A 20,123-nucleotide genomic window follows, 5' to 3' on the forward strand; every position below is an offset into this window, starting at 1 on the left:
AGCGTCGTAACTTTCAAACAAACGAGTGAGGAAGAGTTAAATCTAATCTGTGTGACAAACGAAATGATAAGAGACACAGTAGTGCAACCAACCAAGGCAAATTACATTAGAATGAATGTTACATCAAAGATTCATCATGGTCCGGAGTGGGATTTCTCTTGGAGAACGCCATCAAGTGATACGTCTGTCGTAATGCCGAATGCAGAACTGTTCTAAAACACGCTGTCCCACGGATAGGACATACAACATGTAAAATTATGGAGGTCCCGCTTTGTGAGAGATTCACAACCCAAGCACGTATGGTTACCGGTACCACAGGTACATAAGCTGGTCAAGTGGTGAGCTTCAAATACTCCCAACTGGACAGGTGCAGGTGAATATGGACTATACCAATCTATCGTGTCATATAGGGGAAAAAAACATACCCATAAATTAGAACCAATACCTCCAATGTTTTTAGGATAATTTTTGCTACATACAATCGTCTAATGTGGTAATGTATATACACTTGTCCATTGTTTTCTACTTCAGTTTTTTTTCCTCCCTGTTCTAACTTCACAGCGCTTAAAATATATGAAATCAAGTGTTTTGTAAATGTTATACACTACATCATTATTATCATTATTATTATTATTATTATTATCATTATTATCATTATTATCATCATCATCATTATCACTTATTATTATCACCATTATACCTCATGGAGAAAGTTCACCAGAGTCTATAACAAAGTCAATAGAAGATTGTCTATAGAAATGAACTTGCCAGCTCATTTTAAGCGATATCCTGCGTAAAACCAGTAACTCTCTGAGTATGTTGCACTTCTATGCCCAGTTAAGATATCGATATCAACAAGGATGCTAAGCATCATCGACCCATTCAGGGACATCGTACCCAAATAGTTCAAAATCCAGTCTGTATCTCTCATAGAGCGCCTTGATATCCTCGGCAGGCAGCTGACCATAGAACTGTTCTAGCTTACTTGAGCTTCCGGTAGGACTGCTTCCGTTCGCGGAAGGGAAGTCGACGAGGTCGACGAGGTTAAACAATCGTAGAATATACTCAGCGTCTGTCGACATCGTCTCAAACTTACCGATGACATCATAGTCAATGTCGCAAGGGGCGCACATCTCATGCAGTTCATTCCAGTGACGATTGTGCTGTTTTCTCATCGGTTCCTCCACCGTGAGAAAGCGCACGAAGTCGACAAACGTCACATTATACCCTCCCGAAGATCCGATCGTGTTTTCTTCATGCAAGTGTCTCGTTATTTCTTCACCTATCTCTCTCTGCCAGTGCTTCGCTCGACTGAAAGTTGTATTCGGTGAGAGTTTGTTAAGATAGGCGGATAGCACTCGAGCGAACGGCTCACGGGCTACCATGAATTTTGTAAAGTTTGCTAAAATTGCCTCTCTCTCAGCGTAAGTCTGATTGGCGAAAAAATCGAGCCGACGTTGGAGTTTGTGGTTGACCTGGTACTGGTTGACGTCATACACGGTCTCAATGACGCCCTTGAGCACAAGGAAGACCTTCTTCCAACTCGTGCACGCCACCTTGGGGACGAAACACAAGAGGATCTTGTGTGGAATGTCTACAATGATGTTCTGCGGTGGATCGCGAAGAACATCGCGTTGCTGTCGGGGATGCCGACTGCAAGTTTCGGCCACTCGTTGCCGTCTCTCTTCATGAATGGCATCTTGTATAAGCATGAAGTCATCTCTGGTAGCTGCATCAACACGGTCCGGAGTGATCCCCTGTGATGACATAATAACACGCGACAAGAGGACATCACATTTGATATTGAAATGGAAGCCTCATCCCTCCCTCCCCCTTAGAATTACTAATATTAATAAAGAGAGTAAAGTTTCACAGAAATTAGGTCAAAATACAAGAAAGTTATGGGTTAAAATTGTTTGTTTCCATAATATTGTACATTGTCATGATTATGTGAATTAATTACTGACTTGTAAAACAACTTTGCATTCCTCAACAAAGTAGTTATTCATAAACATTACGTAGAAATTTTACGAGGATAATTATACAGTGATGATATTAATACAAATCATACAACATTGACAAAGTGATCAGAAACACAAAGAACTTATTAGCTATTCAAACTGTTTCTAAAAAATGCAGAAGACCGTCATCTTTTACAAAAACTTGATTTTGATAGCCTTCTCTGTATGAAAAGAATGCATTTTAGCAACTTACCATTGAAAGTTGATTCATAACGATATGTATTTTGGTCTAACAATTGAATAAATTTGAATTGAATTGAATAGCAAGATTTTTTTTAATGGAAAAGACAGAGGGAATATAATAGAGGTAAAAGAACCATTATTAATGAAATTATACATACCGATAGATTTTCAGTGCCATCTGTCTTTTCGGCTGTCTGAGGGTAAGTTCTGCCACTTTTAATAAATTCTGGATGTTCAGACTCTGCTAGAGAAAAAAAATAGATTGTTGTATCATGATAAACAGACACAATACGTGTATGATACTGTACACTAATTAGCTCGATTTTATCTCAGCAATTCTAGTCATTTGATTACAGCAAAATGTTCTACAGTCATGAGTGTTTGCTTCATTCGACGAAAACAGAAACTCAGTACACATTGTGGAAGAGTGAAATTTGATTTCCACCTGTTTCCATTTGTTTGCTTGTTTCATGCTTACAATGTTTACTAAGCATTTTGTTTCCAGATTTGCACTTTTATATCTTGAGAGTGCAATTATAACTGAGTAATCACTGCACTATGAGATATATTAGTCAATGCATATAGGATGAACACGAGCACCTGAATAACGAAGGAAAGGTCCGCTTTAAAGTCTGTAAGGAAAAAAAAACAATCAACTGAGACAGAAGCTGACAGAATTTTCGAAGGGACAGAACAGCCCATTGATGTCAAAATGCCAACGTGGAAGAATTTTTTATAGATAGTGACCGCAGTTTAACACAGTTGTTTGATGAATTCTTTTTCTTTCAACCTAAAATAATTTTTTTTCTTAATTTTTTCCAATATTTAGTCTACTGCTGGCAAACAGATAACAAATAAGAACAACAAGGAAAAAATACGAAAGGGGAGAGGGGATTCACATTGTCATAAATGAATACATTCAAACATATTTTTTATGTTATATGTTTATCAGGCTCGACATTATTTTTTTTCATCGATTGGCTCGTTCGGACCACCAAAGTAATCAAACTCCGTTTTTAGTGGTGCAACAATAAAGTTAGATGGTTCGAAAAAGTATATAATAAAAAACGTGAATAAACAAAGTCATGTGATGAAACATTGAAATGATGAAGATAAACTATGATAATCATGTCACAATTATAGCAAGTATGATTAAGTGCTTCAAATACCAAGTATTGTATGTGACTAAGAAGAAAGAAAAAAGTCAAGAAATGAAATAGTTTGATAAAATATCAAAAGAATATAAATCATGATAATGAAAACTGGCAGATATGATAAGGGCTATAAATAAGGCATACTGTGGCTAACTTTGCTAAGTCTAACGAAGTGGATATTGAATCAAGGCATGAAATGGCATGGAATACCAGCTATTGCAGCTGAATATGGGCTATCCATCTTCTCCGATGGCGATGAAACAAAAAACAAAACAAAACAAGAGAATAAACATGATTTTCACGACACATTTTCATGAAAGTATTATATTCAACACAACATACTAGTTATCCTAATTATATGATTCTGTGCATAACATTTGGCTTTCAGGAAAAGAAAAAATATATATACTTAGGTGATATAGACTAAGCTCAGCCATCAAGACATAGGCAGTCTTGCAACCCTGGCCACGGCAACTAGCTGAAATGCGTGCAGTTATGAAGCAATGAGGCGCGAGTTATTTATATCCTATTCTGGCTAAGAAAAACACACAAATCACACAAAACACACAAAACACACAAAACACAAGCACAACGTTTGCTTGCCCAAAATCTATTTTTGGTAGCCCTGAGCCCCACTTAATGTCGGGTGTTGTATATCTGTCCATATACCTTTCTATCTACATTTCACTATAGATAAAATGCGTGTGAGTGTGTGTGTGTGTGTGTGTGTGTGTGTGTATGTGATACAGCTGTATTACCAATTAATGATTTTAAGAATAAGAGGATAATTGTTAAATTTCAGTATATAGATGTGGTGTTTGATTTCGAATTGAAGATTTTAGGGCAAAAAATACAATTAAGAGATGTAGATTCACGGAAAATGTATAATGCCTTTACTAATAATTTGCAAAAATTGTACGATTTAGAAATGAAAGATGGTCATGATCATTTTGAATATATGAAAGAAAAAAATTAAAGAAATATTTGTTAGACCAAGATCCACAACGCTTCTTTGTAAACACAGAGAATTTCAGTTAAAGTCGTTACATGGAGTGGTTTAGACCAAAGAGCAACTTTTAGATTTTGGTGTTGTAGCAAACAGTTTGCGTTCTTTTTGTAATGTCGGATAGTAAAATATATATGGAGAGATAGTAACAGATATATGGAGAGCAGTGATATTATCTTATGATGTTGATGAAACATGTTGTTGATGTTGTTGGTGCTGCGTGCTGTTTTTTTTTTCTTGTTTTAAAGCGCCAAGTCACTATTTTTCTTTTCTGTTTTTTTTTTTCTGTAGCAAAATGTGTTTTGTGTATTAAGATTAAGAGTTTTATGAGTACATATATAATTGGTGTTGTATTACATTGGTATCACATATTCAGATAGGGCCTCATCCACGTCAAGCTCTGCTTATGATGACGGTCCCCTGTATTGATTTCTCCTTTGTTAATAGATAAAGTCTGCCTTAATATCTTATTTTGATTCATAATTATGCCACTTCAGACTGAATGTTGTTACGCAAATGATTTTTCTTCGTATTGATTTGTATGTATCTGTATCACTTTGTTTTCATTTGCAATTGTATTCGGAGAAAGAAAATGCAGAAATAAACCAAACAAACAAACAAACAAATACGTGATATGCATTGAGCTCAGTGAGAATTAAGCTAATTCTTTAATTATTTTGCTGAAACATATCATCTTTAACTCAAGAAGTACACGTTTTTTACCATCATTCCATATAATTCAGAAGAGAATACAGGAAAATATTGAAAAGGAAATGAAATTGGCAATGGAGAGGAAAAAATTAGCTTAGCATTTAATAAAGTAGGAATATATTAATTATTTGATATGATTGAATAAATCAATAAGTGTAGTTTATTTGATTTTTAGGGTGCGACCGGGGTTTGTTAGTTTGATAGGGTTCAAACTTCTGTACTTCTTTTAGGAGCTTGCTGTTAACACGTATTATTCTATTTTTTTTTCTCTCTCTCTTTCCTTTTTTTCTGCTACTTTCTCTCACTGCCAATGGCAATGCTTTGAATGGGCCCAAACTCGCAATGGACCCTGTGCACCAAACTCGCAATGGGCCCTGTGCACCTGAACAGGCTGTAGCTTCTGCCTGGATTTGACATTTTCTGTCATTTCTGCTGGATCTTACATTTTCCATTCCGAACTGTGTATTTTCCTATCGGAGTGTATGATTTGCCCAGGGGACAACTGAAATTTGCTTTTGGTCCGAGAGAATCTGTGAATGTTGTTGGTCTCTGTACCTTCAATGATTTGACTTGCTATATTGGTCAGCGACGTGCATGGTCCCACATGCACACTTTCAACGACTAATTGACTGCTGCTATACCAGGTATGTCGCTTGAACATTCGTCAAGATACATGGCCCGTTAATCCTTTCATACTGGTCTCGGAACTCACTGTCAATCATAGTTAGACAAAAGAGAGTAAAACTATGATGTGACTGTGATTTTTGCCTACATACTCTCGTGGATCCCGAACTATATATCATGATGGAACTGCTATTGCTACCTTCCTGTCCCGGATAACATCTCGCAACTACACGGATATATGTTTGTTCTAACTCTTTTTCTGTGAAAGCTGGTTTTTAGTAACATCGCCTGATTTTTTATCATATTTGTGACTTTTGTCAGAGATTTCACTTGTGTGTGTGAGTGTTTTTTTTTTCTACACGCGCCGAAAATTCAAAATGGCGCCCAATCCGAAATCAATTAATGATGCCGTTGATAAAATCCTGAGCAGTGAACGCTTGGCTGAAGCTGTTCGTCAAGCTGTGAAAGAAGCTGCGAGTGAAGAATTTGCTAAGCTGGTGGACCGCATTGAGAGACAAGAAGGCAGAATAATGGATTTAGAGACAACTCAGCAATCGCACGAAAAAGAGATAGAGAAGTTGAATAGGGTGATTGAAGGATACCAATCGCGCATCGCCTGCCTGGAAAAAGAAAGTAACGACCTCGAACAATACTCCAAGCGGAATTGTTTACTCTTTTTCGGGGTGCCGGAGTCAAAAGAAGAAGACACTACCCAATTAGTGTGCAAATTAGCGCGGGAAAAAACTGCATGTTGATCTCCAGCAATCTGAAATAGACAGATCACATCGCCTTCAGCGTCGAAACCATGGCAACGAAGGAAACGAAGGATCTGGGTGAGCGCCAGCGCCAGCTAGCGGTCGCATGCAAACTAGAAAAGGGCGGCGTGAGGACCAAAGCCATCCAAATAGTCACACGGCACCACGACCACTACTGGTCAAGTTTGTGTCATACCAGACCAGGATGCAGGTTATCAAAAATCGCAAACTCCTAAAGGGCTCGCGCATGTCAATTCAGGAACACCTGACAAAGAAAAACCAAAACCTTCTCGCCAAAACCAGAGCGCATTCGGCAGTAAAAGACGCATGGTCATCGAACGGGAAGATTGTTGCGTTGATCCGGGCGACGGGAGGAAAGTTTGTAACTCGAGGGATCCGTGGAGAAAACGATCTTCCTAAAGGCTAATTTAGAAAATTGAAAAACAAATGACACTGGACATTTGATTTCTATCACCATATCATATTGATTTTTAATATTTCAATGGTAAAGGGTTATCCATGTATTAGTTATTCAAAGCCAGTAAGAAATAATCACTAAGGAATACAATGTGTTAAGTGTCACTGAAAAGAAAACATGAGGAACTTTGGAATAAATACAGGAAATTACGAAATCATGTTACACTTAAAATACGGAGATGCAAACGATCTTAATTTTCAGATAAATTAGCTTCCGCAAAGACATCCGGTGAAATGTGGAATGTGTTAAGATCTGTTCTCCCACATCGTTCCCCAAACAGTTCTCAACATGATAAATCTAGTAGTGACAGATCAGAAGCCAATGTTTTTAACCAATATTTTGCAAATATTGGGTCAGAACTAGCATCGAATATTCCATCTGTTTCCCCTCCGTCTCATGCCTCGTATCACGTTGACTCCTCTAATTCTTCCGTGCAAACTTCTCCCAAGTTCTCTTTTCAAACTGTTTCTGAGAATGAAGTTAGTGATATTATCAGGGGCATGGAAAACAAGAAGTCTGTTGGTGTAGATGGAATTTCTGTGCACTTGTTAAAAATTTCTGCTCCCGTCATCATCCCTTGTCTTACTTACCTTTTTAATAAGTCACTGTCAGAAGGCGATTTTCCATTACGCTGGAAACAGGCAAAAATTATTCCTTTGCATAAATCAGGTGATAAAACATTTCCTTGTAATTATCGTCCATTTGCAATTTTATCTTCTGTCTCAAAAATCCTCGAGAAGATTGTAGGCAAGCAATTCTCAGAGTTTTTAAAATCTAGTAATATACTTTCGGAGAAACAGTCAGGGTTTAGGCAAAAGCACTCAACTGTGACAGCTCTTGCACGTGTTTGCGACAATTGGTTAAACGCATCTGACAATGGTCAATACACAGGAGCAGTTCTTATCGACATGAAAAAAGCATTTGATACGGTTGACATTAATATTCTATTAAAGAAACTTATGGGTGCTGGTGCGCAAGGAAATAGTTTTGCCTGGTTTGAAAGTTATTTGACCAATCGTCAAATATGTACTTCATATTTTTGTTCTGAAATGTCTGAGTTTGTTGATGTCAATTACGGCGTACCTCAAGGTTCAATCCTTGGACCACTACTGTTCACCCTTTATATAGACGATATAGTTCAGCAGGTACAACACTGCGACCTACAACTTTATGCAGATGATACTATTTTGTATTACTCTCACAAAGATGTTAATTGTATAGATTATTTTCTGAACACAGACTTGGAACGCATACATGATTGGATGTGTTTGAACAAACTTAGCTTGAATGTTGATAAAATGGAGAGTATACTGATTGGTACCCGTGCAATGTTGACAAAACGCAAAGATTTAAATGTTTATATTAACGGAAAACATATTCAATGCAAAGAAGCCGTGAAATACTTAGGGGTGATAATAGACCAAGAATTGAAATGGAATGATCATATTGAATATCTTTGTAAAAAAATTGGTAAATTGGTTAATTTTTTAGGTCGTCTTCGAGTTTATATTAATGAATGTAATTTGAAATTGATTTACCGCACAATAATTCTCCCTTTGTTTGATTACGCAGATATAGTGTATGATTCCTCCCACCTGAAATATACCGATCGACTGCAGAAATTACAAAACAGGGCTGGTAGAATAATACTTGGAATAAGTCCCTATAAACATATATCCAATCATGAATTACATCAAATTTTGAATTGGGAATCCCTGAAATCTCGCCGTATTAAACATTCTATATCTTTGGTGTACAAAAGTTTAAATGATATCAGCGCACCATATATGCAAAATTTATTTCAATTTGTTTCACATCCATACAATTTACGCTCCTATGGAAATCTCTCCTTACCAAAGCCTCACACTGATTATTGTAAAAGAATGTTTTCATATCGTGGAGCTTCTTACTTTAATGATTTACCACGTGACGATAAATGTTTATTCTCATATAATTTGTTTCTTAAAGAAATTGATCAATATATACCAAAATGGCTTTAATGTATATATATACATACATATGTATATATATATATATATATATATATATATATAATGGTATCATGGATATTTTGGGCGGGGGGGGGGAAGAGAGTGAGTCATAATGATGGGATAATTGGGGTTGCAATGTATTTGAATCAACTGGTAGGTGTCAGAGGTATGTTTCCATTTTGTTCTTATCTTAATCTCATTTTTGGTTTGATTTAAGACTTATTGATATTCTTCATTATTATGTATTAGTTATTCATGTCTTTATCATTATGTGTATCACAACATTGTTATTTCTAGGACCCCTCTGGAAAACAGATGAGTTATGACAAACATAGCTGAGTAGGGCTATCCTTCCGTTCATTTTATGTACTATTTTGTTTATGCAATGATTATAATTATGTAATGTGATTTTTAACGGAAATAAATAAATTCAATTCAAATTCAATGATGTATGTCATCACAAGATATGAATATATTGTGGACTTTGATTGATCAAAAAATACTTTATTGAAGTACAGAGATTGAGATATGGGCGGGGACCCTGGTACTGCATGGAGGAGGATGGTGGGTAGAGGACAGGTAGGGAGGGAATCCTATTTGTTTTGGCAGATCCAAGTCTATGTATGAATGTAAGTTGTATGTATTTCGGGTCACGCGCCGATTTTTTTTTTTGTATCAAAATATTGTTGAAAGAATATTGTGTTTAAACATTCAAGATGAATGCTTTTGTTATGCGAAATTAAAGAAATCAAATAAATCGTACTGAAAAACACAAAAGTGTGTGTACTCTTTTGTGTGTGTGTGTGTGTGTGTGTGTGTGTGTGTGTGTGTGTGTGTTATGCAAGATAGAGAGAAGAGAGAGAGAGAGAGAGAGGAGGAGAGAGAGATCTATGGGCCAGTGTGTTAACAACAACTCTAGTTCTGAACCGATGGCTTCTGCTGTTTATGCCTACTTGTTGCAGGTATGATACTGCGGTGATGGGAATTTAGCTGCCGTCACGTATTCTCTATATACAAACCTGAGAGCAGGGTCTTAGTAAGGACCTGTTGTGGATTGTTGTGGACAAGATAGATCGTGATTATCATGATCATGACAACGGTGGAGGAGAGGAGGATCTTCTGGATTTTTCCTTCCGTTATGATCGGCGACGACGGATGGCGCCCGCGCAGAGTTTCCGTCAACGCCATGGACGAGATCAATCGTGGAATGGGTCGGTTAGGATTGGAAGGAGAAGATTTCAAGAACGACGACCACGTCGCCACTGATCTCCTCCTTTCTTGAATTGTGACTGAGACAAGCCAAAGCAGATTCCACAGTGAGCAGCCCTCATCACAAACGAACCGCTCGGCACCCGTGGAACTCTGGAAAATAAAGAAAAAAGAACAGCCTTCAATTACTACTTGTTATTAACGAGGTTGTTGATTCTGATGCTTACTGGCCAGACGGGTCGGCTCTGGAAAAGCAATTATGTTCGATTAGGAAATATCAATCTAATTGCAGACATTAATCCACTGCTAGTATTGCTGCGGTTCCTGCAGTCAACAATCGGAGGGTGTGTTTAAACAATCTGTTTAAACATGTTGCGCATGCATTATGCTCGCCTCCATCTGATTGATTCCTATTAGGTATTCCACACAACAATATCCATTCATTACAAACCAATGCCCGTTTTTCTTTACATACATCTTTACACATGGACATTGAATGATGCATAATCCATAATCTAAATAAAAGACAAGGTTAACTTTTGTTTACATCAAAACATTGACAAAAGACAGAACGTCACATAAACACACAGCACGAACAGATTGAATGGATTGCCATATCAAGCTTGAATGCTTCATTGTCTGTTACCATGGTTACTGTGCTCTCTTGTTTGATGAATGGGTGGGACAAGCAAAGGGTTTTTTTTTAAAGACAAATGGAAAAAAAGATAAGAAACGTCTGAAAAAAAAACCCGTTTGTATGGCTCTTAAAGATTTTCATTCTTATCATGTAAGCATTTCTTATCAATATGATTTAATTTATCACAGGCGATACAAAAACCACTATCAGCAAGGTTATTAACGTCAACCGAAAGAATCAATTTTCCCCCGTCGGATGTTCAGTAAACTTTTATTCTCCACTGCACATTTTTCTTTTTTGGTTTGATGACACACATCAGTTATTCATATCACTGCAAAGCTGTTATTGGGAGTCACTATTGATTAAATCAACCCCAGATATTGATTTTAATCGAAATGATGGAGCTTGCATGTTACATACCAGTCCTGATTCCTTACAGTCCTAGTCCTGATATTGTATGGTAACTGTGGATAATTCCCTCTCATGAGCAACTGCGTAATTATGATTATCATGCGATGCAACAGCTTGAGTGAGAAAGCAAAAGTAATGACGTAGTGGGCAGATAATTTATGCAGCACATTTCAGAAGTAATATGATTAACAGCAATACCGGTAGGTAGCAGCAGCAGCAGCTAGCACTTCGTGATGAGAGCAGCATTTGCCTCGAAAGCAGGCAGTGGCGCCATTCAAAAAGCCGCGATGATTCTAATGCACAGCAGAAGGAACACTACCGTTTTTCCTTCTGTGTGCATCCACTGATACGTGGGCTACAATTGGCTTACTGCTGTTGAATATGAGTTGATCACTCAAACAATCACTCGAGTGCACTTAGCGATATTAGGTTGCTATTTTGCAAGGTCAAGAAGTGCGTTGGTTGGTGTTTGTATTGATATATAATGAAAATCTATATCATTACATTCTGTTGAAAATATTCAGTTGAAGCCAGTGGCCTTTGTACGCCATTGAAAGAAAGAAGGAAAGGAAATAGAAGGAAAAAATAAAGTGGAAAGGTATGGACGAGATGTGATTACAATGGAACAAAAAGTTGCACAAAATAGTACTACTTATAAATGTTGCAGGTATATGCCAATATTGAGTTCATTGTGTCAATGAGTTTTCATATGGACTGTTTAGGATTCCAGTTCTAGCCCAGAGCGGCAAAGTGGGCCAACGTTGAACAAGAGATTTTATCATCAATGCATGTAATATACATGACAAGCTTTCATGAAAGCGATTAAGATAATAACAAGTACTGCATGTCTGACCCATGTAGTGACATTACCTCTCAATATTTACACTCAACAAACAACTCTGGATAATTAAACTAATATCATGTAATAGCATCTGTGTGTTCTCCTGTGCTAACGACTGAGCGGCGTGTTATACTGTAATAGACCTCTCTACATCCTTCTCTGCTCCTTCTCCTTTTTTTTTCTGTCGTCTCTCTTCCTGTACTTTGTCTTTTTGTAATGTCATTTTGCTCTCTCCCTTATACGATGTCGAGTCTTTTACATGTATGCATGTGTATTGCTTGAATATTGTTTCACTCCGTTGGATTAAAATAAAATTGGGAGGAGTACGAACACGAATATTACATGAGTGTGGGCAAGCGCGTGCGTCTGTGTGCTTGTATATCATATTTTTGTGTGTTTTGCACTTAATTTTCCTGGTACACGCAGTTCAGTTAATAGTGTTTGTAGGTTGTAACACTGTTAGCTTTGTCATATTAGTATTTTGTATCTTCTCGTACTGTAGAAGAGCTATCTTTTAAATTGATGTTGCTTATTACATGCATTATATCTATCAGTCTATATTTTAGCTAAATATGAATAGATTTTGGATGATACGTAGTTACACTAAGCCTATTGGGCATTGAATGATCAACGTTTTACAAGCTTTGTTTTCAGTGGACCATTCTTTGCCATCATTATACTTACTTTTCTGTCAACCTTGCAAAGTATGCAATCGCTCTTCTTGGGTATTCGACTATAGGTTGAAGATTATTTCATCATATTGGCGTACACTATGATCCACACTGTACTGTGTATTTCTTGCAAATTGATTTAAAAAATGATATGTGCAATGTATTCTTTGCATTTTGTTTCATGCTTTCGTCAACTGAATTGAATTGAACTTGATGACATAGACTGCATGCTAAAGGGATTGTATAGTTTTGGTTGTGGTCCCAATAAAAGGTTGGACCCACCTTTTATTAGGACCACTTTGTTTTCGGATTATCTCAGCCATTCAAAACTGATATTCATCAAACCACTGATAAAATATGAAAGATCATATACAATTCTTAGAGGAATTCAAAGTTTATATTTTTTCTAATGAAAATCCATTTTGAAATGGCGGGGATATAATACAAAAACAAATTGGTCCTAATAAAAGATGGGACCCACCTTTTATCAGGACCACAATTAAAACTTTACCATCCCTTTAACTCGGAGTAGAAAGTCTTCCTCAAGTGGAATGGGATGCAAACGTAATTCTGTAAAATAATGCGTAGACACGCGGCATATTGATAGTTTAGCTTTAAAACTTACATACGCACATACAGACACACACGCATACTCACACACACACACACACACACACACACACACACACAAATCACACACGTTCATGTTCATGTACCCGGCCAGTTGGCGGTATAGTGCCCCATGATATGAAGAGGTGTCGACATGTCATAATAAAACAAAAATACATCAATAAAAACACAAAAGAAAGCAATTCTTCGACCCTATCAAGGCCTGTGATATAGGCCTGTACTGCTACGACGCGAATACACAAGCATTTTGACTATGGGCTTTATCTAAACTTGTTTTGGAAATGCAAAATTCTAGACATGGTCTTAAATGGCGTCGTATTTCACCACACCATCACTTTATACGGTATGGATGTAGACTATGTCTCTCTTTTCATTTATTCTTAGTCACTCTACTATCCCTCTTCAACATGACACCTCGAGTAAATGCCAATAATTCAATCCCACAGAAGTCAAGAATTGCTACTGTAAATATACCTTCATCAATCATTGTCCCGATTTGTCTAAATGTCATGCAAACACTCCAATACATACATAAATGTTTGCTTTCACTCGAATGCTAACAAATTGCTGAAGAAGGTAATACATTCCACAGTGCTTGGAGTTTTATGTGGAGAAGATATTCCGTGTTTAATTTCCGTAGGACGACTGCAAATCTCTGTGCGTCATTTAAAAAATAATAGATATCTTATCTTGAGTGGGAACTTTAACGTTTCTCTTTTTGTTGTAAGGCGAGAACAACGAAGGATACACTACACGATTACATCACAGATTTTTTTAAAGGAAATCTTTATGAGTGTTTTATCATAATGTGATATGCATTAAAGGGTGACATATGTTCATATATAAATATTCGTATACGTATATCCGCATGTTAGGCAATGGTTTGATTAGGAGATAAGTCCTCGGGCCGATTTTTTTTTTTATAAATGAGACAAGGCGTTATGAGTCTTCGATAACTTCGTCAACATCAACATTAGGAAGTACCCCTAATCAGTCGCGGAATCTTGTTCTCCATTCGTCTGTTGTTGTTGACATGGAAACAAAGTGATACCGTCCCATCAGTAAGAAGAAGCAGAAAGAAGCATGTCCGCTGGCAGACATAATGCCATGGAGAAGAATTAAGCGAAAATATGTCCATTTGCAGTTACACAGAATATATGAGTCTTATGTTTCTTCAAAACTTGGCTTCTCATATCCGAAGAGTTCAAAATCAGGTCTATATCTCTCATAGAGTCTCTGTAAGTCCTCTGGTGAGACCTGCGAGTAGTGAGTCTTGTAGATAGCTTGATCAGAGCTGTGTGTAGGACTACTGCCATTAGCAGAGGGAAAATGCACAATGCCATCGGCCTTGACTAGGCGAAGAATGTAGTTCGCGTCCGTCTCCAGCGTTTCGAAATGACTGATGACGTCATATTGAATGTGGCACGGCCAACAAGTCTTGTAGATTTCTTTCCAATGGGGATTGTTACGTCGATGACTCGGTTCAGACGAGTTTGTCAGAAACCTCACAAATTCTTCGAACTGCAAATTGTAATCAATTATTCGGTTCTGTAATTCTATTCGTTTCGTCTTGGTGTCATAAAGGTGAGAATTATTTAAGCGGTACGTATCAAGAATATGAACCCCATCGGTCTTCTGGAATGGCAACGCACTCGGTGAGGTTGAGCCTGCGTAGAGTTTATTATTGTAGGCAGAGAGGAGGCGTTGGAAAGGCTGGCGTACAACCAAAAATTTGGTATAATTTTGCAAGATTTCTTTATGCTTACTAACGTTAAAGGATCGGATGAATTTCAGTTTACGTGGTCCCACTTTGTTGTTGACGACAGGCTGTGGAAGCTCATCTAGATATTTCATGACACCATTGAGGACGAGAAAAACGCGCTTCCAGCTTGTGCAGGCGACCTTGGGTACGTAGCAATACATGAGCTTGTATTTGTCATCGACAATGATCGACGTACCCAGATTAGGACCTTCGCTGTCGACGTCGTTACCGAATGTCTGACACGCGTCTTTGAGTCGATCCCGTCGAAGGCGATGGATATTTGCCTGTTCCTCCATGAAGTCTCTTGAGGCACTGGCCGGTGGCATTATGGAAACAGCAGCTCTTGTAGATTGGAATGAGACGTTAGGCAAGTTAGGGCTGACAAAGTCCACAGGTGATCCTGATGTGATGAGACTGGTGCTGTGGATCCTATTTGGCGTAGATACAACCTGTAAAGGGACGTGTGAATAGACATTGCAATTAGACTTACAGTCTGCACAGATCTTTATAGAAACACAGTAAAGAAATAACATTTTGTATGCCTTCCATGAACGTCGTTTTCTCTTTTCTGCGGATATTAATATTGTTCTTTCCCATAAATATTCATGAAGATACCAGCGCCTTAATGTGGCACGTGAGTTGAAAAGATGATTTATTTTCGCGATTATCTTCACATTTCGAGACATATCGATTGTATTTGAATATTGGTACAACACAACATGTAGGCATACATTTTAAAGGGAACAAAGTGTGCAACAGAACAGTTGAAATATTGATGAAATCCAAAGGAAGATTTTATCCCCTCTCCGCGACTATCTCTTCTCTTCACCGTCACCAGGATGGACCATGCATGACGTAAGAAAGCCACACATAAAATAACGAGCCCCTAGAGTACAGCTCTAATAATTGCTGGTCGAATGATCATTTAATCGGCCATTGAAGATCATTCATGTATGAAAGAGCAGTAATAAGCATGATAAGGTTTGAAAAAAATCAGGATGCCAGAGACTGCATCTATTTCTCTTTGCCGCATACAGGCGAATGGTTGTATGGTGTTTTTTTAACCAATCTGTATGCACAAAAGTGTACAGCCACTTGCCCACGCAAACAAGGGTGACCTGCGGTTAAAGGGGATGACTAGTAACTGATCAGTGGGAATCAGTGGGAATGTTGGGGGATGATTGTCCCAATTCTTGTGGGATTCATTTAAGAGTACATTATATATCTATTGTTGTGTGAAAATTATTTGCTTCAGAATGGTCTCATATTCAAGTAATGTAAATGTAAAGTAAATGTTTCAAATAATTTTCACACAACAATCTATGTACTCTTAACTTAGAATCCCATAAGGCATGGAACAATCATCACCCAGCATTCCCACTGATTCCTACTGATCAGTTACTAGCCATCCCCTTTAACTTGACGATGAACCAGTCAAGGAAACAATGAAGGAACAATAACTGTCAACAACAATACAGTTTGGGGCAGAATCTTCATTTTTCTAATAAGCCATCTATACACACCCGGCGATTCCAGACAACTTTTTGCACGGACTCTTGACTATTAGAGATTCTTCTTCCCAGATGCTATCAGGTTATGGAACACCCTGCAAGAAGCCCCCTGATCTGCAAACCTCTTCAAGCAGGAGGTGCAGAGCATCTTGCCTCGTTAAGATATTAGATTTTTTTTTTTTTTAGGAGCACAATGTAGAATTTTTTTTTGAATGGTATACTGTACATATACTACACCAGGCCTGTCAAATAGTACGACTATACACCTTGTGGTGGACTATAATTTCGAAGAAGAAGTAAAAGATGATTATGGTGATTATACGTGTACGAATGTTGCATGGTTCTAACATACTTTTTTTGGATCAAAACGACCAGGCTCGCTTGTTTTGTTTGTTTGTTAATTTCCATCTGAGAAGATGGCTGGGTAGCCCATATTCAGCTATGCTAAGCTGGTCTTCCATGGGGTCCACTTGGACGTGAGGTGGGACCACTTCACCGGTTTAAATACGTACCCTGCTCTTTGCGATGAATGAATGAAGCGGGATCTTTTACGTGCGTGAGTTGTGACTCTCTCACACACTGGACCTCCATTTTATGTCCTGTCCGAGGGACAGAGTGTTTGCTTCTTCCTAGAGGGGACGGTATGATTATACACAACATTGCTCAGTCCAGACTTGGGCTCGAACCGGGGTCGCTTGGGTCAGAGGCAGACGCGCTACCGACTAAGCCAACACACCGCCCGTTGCAATAGCACTGGACTTCTCGAAAGCGTTCGACCAGGAACTCCACGAGCAACCCCTGCTAAAGCCCCATCACTACGGCATTAGAACTCATTTTCTTGATTGGTTCTGATCATTTCACACCACTAGGTCACGGATAATAGTAGCTGTTCTTGACGGTGTTTCATCTGGGTAGACCCATGTTTCATCAGAAGTACCACAACGAAAAGTTTTAGGGCCTATCTTGTTCATTTCATTCATCAATGACATCACAAAACAACAAGGTAACAAGGTAACTGTCAACATAGATCATCTTTTGACAATCATGCCCTACACAAACACTAGTCAGTACCATCTAGACACCTTCCCATTTATTCCTTCACGGACCCAACTGTACAAAAACTCATTCTTTCCAAGGACCTTGCTGGGACGGAATGCGCTCCCAACCAACATCCTGTTATTATGGCAGACGTCACAACAAGATCGCAAAATAACATAATAAGTTTGTCTGATTTATTTTTTCTCTCTTTTCTTATTAAAGATAATCATAATGAGTCTGCAGTTATCACAAACTCAAAATAGTATCAGCAATTGCGGTTAGTGTGATAGGAAATTATTGGTTCTATGTAGGGTACCTACTAACTGCGATCTCATGTTTGCATTTCGCACCCTAGATGCCACTTCTTTGCCTGTAGGTATATAGCTAAAAGGAGGGATAGTTTTATGTAGAGTTGTTTTATGAACTCTTGAATTTGCAATCATACATGGTGAGCAGGGAAAGGGTTGCGAAGTTTCTTGCACATTTTTTTTTCCATTGAGAGATCTTTCCTCATGCAAATCATCCGTGAAGAAAGGCTAATTCTTCTTTGTCAACCCATTCACTTCAAAATGACTATCTAGTATATGAGAAGATGAAATGTAGACAAATATGGAAACCACTGAAGTTACAAATGCATTTGATGCTGAATTAGAGGGAAGAGTGTTTATGTAAAGTAAATTGATAAAACTATCGAACAAATCTGGGTGTCACCGTATTTCAACACAACAACAACAACAACAACAGCAAAGAGATTCAAATCTAAACCAGTTGTTCATTGAGCGTTAATTGATCATTAAAAGTCTTTCTAAAGCACTAACATCATCTTAAATGACAGGTGATACTCTCAGTAACAACAGCCGGAGACGCAGCGTTAGGACGAAAAAACAAACAAACAAAACAAAACAGAGAGGCAGAAAGTTGATTGTAGAAAAACACGGTTTTTTTTCTGACTTGTTTTTCTGATTTTTGCTCATAATGATAAACATTTCACGAGTAAAGTCTTTACAGATAATTTGAAATGACAAGAAGTCGTATTAATTATGACAATTATGAATGGCTACAGAATAGGAGTGGGACACAACAATAGAATAGGACTACCCTGTATGGTGTTTGAAAGAAATTGTCAACACCCAGTCCCCAATTATTATCTCTCATCTAGATTTCTCAGTCAAGAAGGAGACTCAGACCGTAAATTAAAGATGCGTGCAATGTCTTTTGGTGTTGTCTTAGCATACAGGTCATACATTTTATGGTCCAACATGCTAAATAACATGAATTAGAGAGAGAGAGAGAGAGAGAGAGAGAGAGAGAGAGAGAGAGAAACACGCCACTTCAAATACGGTGATTTTTTTAAATCCTCAGTGGCAGGATTGAAACTCACTCCAAGCAAGTTGCTACTCCTACTGAATTGCCATGCGAATTCCGATGATTAGTAAAGTATTGGGATAAAGTTGAATGATAATATGTCGGCGTGTAAAACGACATCTGCGCGCAGATCCATCTGTTACCATGGTTACAACATTGTATTCGATTCGATTTGGAGGACTTTTTACCAGGATGTATCATAATATGGAACGCACTTCCTTCCTGGTGTGGTCCTGTGTATGGTCCTCTGCTGAGCATGCCAAGCGAGAGGTACAGCGCATCATACTCCGTTAGGAGGGAGTGCTGTCTTTTAGCTTTCCACATTATTTGAAGTAGAGAGTATTCAAAATGCATTGCACACAGACTGCACCAACAGACCGGTTAATCAGTACAAAAATACACAAGGTGGTAGACTGTACCGGACGAAGGAGAAGAAGCTTCTATCGGGGCGATATATACCACGTTCTTTCCCCAAACAGATCCATATCAATGTAAATCAATAGCCTAGAATGCCTATATGAAAAAGGAACATGTAAATTTTTCTCCGTACTTTTAACTCAAGCTCAAGCAATCTTATGCTTTCACGAGCCTTATAAATTTCTGCGCAGTACTGTATTCCATTCAGGCAAATTCATTTTGGAACTATGAGAACATCAGTCTCTCTGTCAACCCATATTTGTTTATCATGAACGTTTGCTAGTTCATGTAGAGAAGAGAACTTAATTAAAATCATGATATGGCTTTTGATATCTAGAAATGACGGACCGAAAACATCACTCTGTGCAACATCAAAGGCAAGATATGAATTGTACGATTACGTGGGATTAGGTGACAATCACAAACAAAGCGGGGGATCAAGCTCAATGATTTCAATGAAAAGAAAGTCTACACCAAGTTATCTCTATTGTCTGCTTGTGTACTTACCTTGGCAGGTTCTGGAATGGTAGAGTCTTTCTTCATTATATTTCCCTTTGCTAATCTATAAATATCTTTTACAAAGAGGTGGGAGAAAGAGATGGGGGAAAAATGTTATATGGTTCCGAACGGAAGATGAGGTGTTATAGTGCATGGCAAGGGATACTCATTTACGTATTACCCAAAGCGAAAATTTCTACGCCTATACTT

At 38.0% G+C, this 20,123-nt stretch overlaps 2 protein-coding genes across 2 annotated transcripts in view; both read right to left on the reverse strand.

The window, feature by feature from the left end:
* Window positions 1-863: 863 nt before the first annotated feature.
* LOC139709334 (carbohydrate sulfotransferase 11-like) lies at window positions 864-1,769 on the reverse strand. Its single transcript, XM_071621288.1, has one exon. The coding sequence runs from the start codon at window positions 1,767-1,769 to the stop codon at window positions 864-866; it is 906 nt and encodes a 301-aa protein (XP_071477389.1).
* Window positions 1,770-14,192: 12,423 nt separating this feature from the next.
* LOC139709348 (carbohydrate sulfotransferase 11-like) overlaps window positions 14,193-20,123 on the reverse strand; it is a 6,887-nt gene continuing 956 nt past the window's right edge. Inside the window, exons 2-3 of the mRNA XM_071621307.1 lie at window positions 19,923-19,987; window positions 14,193-15,533 (exon numbers count right to left, since the gene is read on the reverse strand). Of these exons, the coding sequence (XP_071477408.1) occupies window positions 14,487-15,533; window positions 19,923-19,987 (1,112 nt within the window). The 3' untranslated portion in view covers window positions 14,193-14,486. The remainder of the gene's footprint in view (window positions 15,534-19,922; window positions 19,988-20,123) is intronic.

Source organism: Diadema antillarum, unplaced genomic scaffold, assembly GCF_040938485.1.
Source record: "Diadema antillarum isolate AM-2024a unplaced genomic scaffold, OU_Dant_1.0 seq00001426_RagTag, whole genome shotgun sequence".
NCBI classification, from domain to species: Eukaryota; Metazoa; Echinodermata; class Echinoidea; order Diadematoida; family Diadematidae; genus Diadema; species Diadema antillarum.

Coding starts and splice junctions, on each gene's coding strand:
- LOC139709334 (XM_071621288.1), bottom strand. CDS start 1,769: ATGTCATCACAGGGGATCACTCCGGACCGTGTTGATGCAGCTACCAGA.